The sequence below is a fragment of the Primulina huaijiensis genome, unplaced genomic scaffold, assembly GCF_012295235.1.
Source record: "Primulina huaijiensis isolate GDHJ02 unplaced genomic scaffold, ASM1229523v2 scaffold207210, whole genome shotgun sequence".
Lineage (NCBI taxonomy): Eukaryota > Viridiplantae > Streptophyta > Magnoliopsida > Lamiales > Gesneriaceae > Primulina > Primulina huaijiensis.
In genome coordinates this window covers 1-2274 of record NW_027354774.1, presented here as the reverse complement: position 1 = coordinate 2274, position 2274 = coordinate 1, and the positions used below count along the sequence as shown (strand labels likewise).

At 39.6% G+C, this 2274-nt stretch overlaps 1 protein-coding gene across 1 annotated transcript; it reads left to right on the top strand.

Moving 5' to 3' along the window:
- The first annotated feature begins 316 nt into the window (after window positions 1-316).
- LOC140966580 (uncharacterized) lies at window positions 317-1734 on the top strand. The gene is made up of 4 exons (XM_073426834.1): window positions 317-504; window positions 624-659; window positions 755-1001; window positions 1102-1734. The coding sequence occupies exons 1-4, from the start codon at window positions 421-423 to the stop codon at window positions 1284-1286; spliced, it is 552 nt and encodes a 183-aa protein (XP_073282935.1). The 5' UTR covers window positions 317-420; the 3' UTR covers window positions 1287-1734.
- Window positions 1735-2274: the final 540 nt, after the last annotated feature.

The window sequence follows — 2274 nt, the reverse complement described above, 5'->3', positions numbered from 1 at the left end:
GATCTCTGTACCTGCAAATTTGTAGCAGCATAAAGGTGTCACAAGGTTGGGAGACAAGCCTTTTTAATACAATATCTTCACACAATCTCTTTTCTCTGAGAGACACTAGGCTCGTTGTTGCGTCACTGACCAAATTCCACCACTAAATAATTACTCTGAAACTGGCAACTTAATATCTCGCCTTCATTAAAAAATAAATTAATAAAAGTTAAGAATTTCAAATATTTGTTGATCCGAATTAGAAACACTTTTATATTTTTTAATTTAAATTATATTATATTAATATTAAATAAAAAAAGAGCGTATTTTAATTTCAGGGTTCGAAAGTAATAATTCTGAAGTAGGGGGTGTGACACCAGTGCAAGTCTATATAAACAAGAGGCCCTGCCCTGCATATGAATAAACACCAAGTGGCAACTGATGTTCTTTTTATTCCAAATAGGAAAAATGACTTCAAAAGCTGTGCTTCTTGCGCTGGCCTGCTTTCTTCTGATCGACACAAGGGTATGAACTTATGTTTCTCTGCGTGGATCTAAATAATATAAGATGGACACATTAAGTAACTATCTTTCTGATGAATGTGTTTTTTTTCTCAATAATATTATCAACTTTCGGTTTTACAGGTTTCATCGAAATGGGATGAAGAAATCCTTCTCGAGGCATGCAAATTACGGTCTTTCTTCCACAGAACTTAGCACGAGCTTCCACTAGTACAAAATAAAACACTGAATATTTGTTACTCCTTTTGATACAGGTAAGTCCAATCTATAATAGCTCACCACCACCGCCTCCTTCTTCGGTGACCAAGGCACCTACCCCTCCTCTTCCGGTGCCAAATGTACCGCCGCGTCCTTCGCCGGTCGCCAAGACACCTCCAACACCACCTCCACGAGTCAAGGAACCAACTCCTCCTCCTCCAGTGGTCAAAACACCGTCCCCTCCGGTTGCTAAGGCACCAACCCCTCCTCCTCCTTATGCCAAACCACCAAGAACAAGAGAAGGTAGACTGTAAGCATTAATTGCTACGTGGTTTAAGCTTTCAATTAAGTCCAAGTCTTGTGCATCAAATATCTGATGGTACGGTTTGTATATGTTGAGCAGAGTGCATCCCACCATGCGTGGTGAGGTGCAAGAATCATTCTCGGAAGAATGTTTGCATGAGGGCTTGCTTGACATGCTGCGAAAGATGCAAATGTGTTCCACCGGGACAATATGGCAACAAAGAGAAGTGTGGCAAATGTTACGCAAACATGACTACTCGAGGTGGAAAGCTTAAATGCCCCTGAGAAAATAAATTATTCAAATCGAATATGAACGCTTGGTTTAGTTTTGATGTGTACTAAAAGGAGAGCAGACACCATCAATAAGGATATATAAATATTTACTCGGTTGTATTTTAGTCTACTAGTCAAGCTCCAAATTCCATCTACTTGAGAAATCAGGTGAAAGAACTGCTTTCCTGCTAAGCGGTTCAAGCCTGCCTATCGTCACATGATTCAAAAGACTCACAGGTTACAGATATGATATCGGAATCAATCCCTACCGGGTTGCTGGCTGCAAACAGGAATATTTAATGCAGATGTATCAGCAGCAGCTGGGTTTGTCAAAAAGTCGAAAAAGTTACATGCTATCAATTACCAGTGACTAGCAATAAACTTGAAGCATATATGTCCACATCAATGGCTGCCGGTAGACATTGATACACACACGTTGATTTCATGATAAGTGCTAGCTTGAATGTAAAACATTGACTTAATCAGTTGGTTTGGTGTATATATATATATATACATCTCAAGCTCATGTAATATTTAAAATCACATCCAATCCAATTAAATACCTACATATCATATCAATTTCTAAAAACCAAAATTGATATAAAAGCCGAGGCCCAAGTTGCAAGCTGTTCGTTTGTATTCTCCCACGTACGAAAAGTTGGACTTCTTCGCCAAGTCGGCCCATTCTATATTCCTTTCACAAGGTAAAAATCATCCCCCTTTTCAATCCACACTGGTCCGAAATTTTTATTAATATTTCCTTTATGTGCAGGTATTTTGCTTAGAACACCAATCAACAAATCCATTGCTCTCTTGCGATTGAGACTACCGGACAGGACGAAGAAGAGGAGAAGAAAATCCTAGAGAAGCACAAAGCACTTGGAGACTGCGGATCCAAAGACTGAAGAAAAAAAACAACGTACCCTGTTCGGAGGTGTAAAGAAGCTCTGACGTTTGCATTCAAACTAGAACTGCCCGCCACCCCTCAATGTTGATCAGC

Bases quoted from the DNA above. Each gene is read 5' to 3' on its own strand.
- LOC140966580 (XM_073426834.1), top strand. From the start codon at position 421: ATGTTCTTTTTATTCCAAATAGGAAAAATGACTTCAAAAGCTGTGCTT. The intron at 660-754 runs GCATGCAAATTA...CTTTTGATACAG, and splicing joins ATGAAGAAATCCTTCTCGAG to GTAAGTCCAATCTATAATAG. The intron at 1,002-1,101 runs GTAGACTGTAAG...TATGTTGAGCAG, and splicing joins ACCACCAAGAACAAGAGAAG to AGTGCATCCCACCATGCGTG.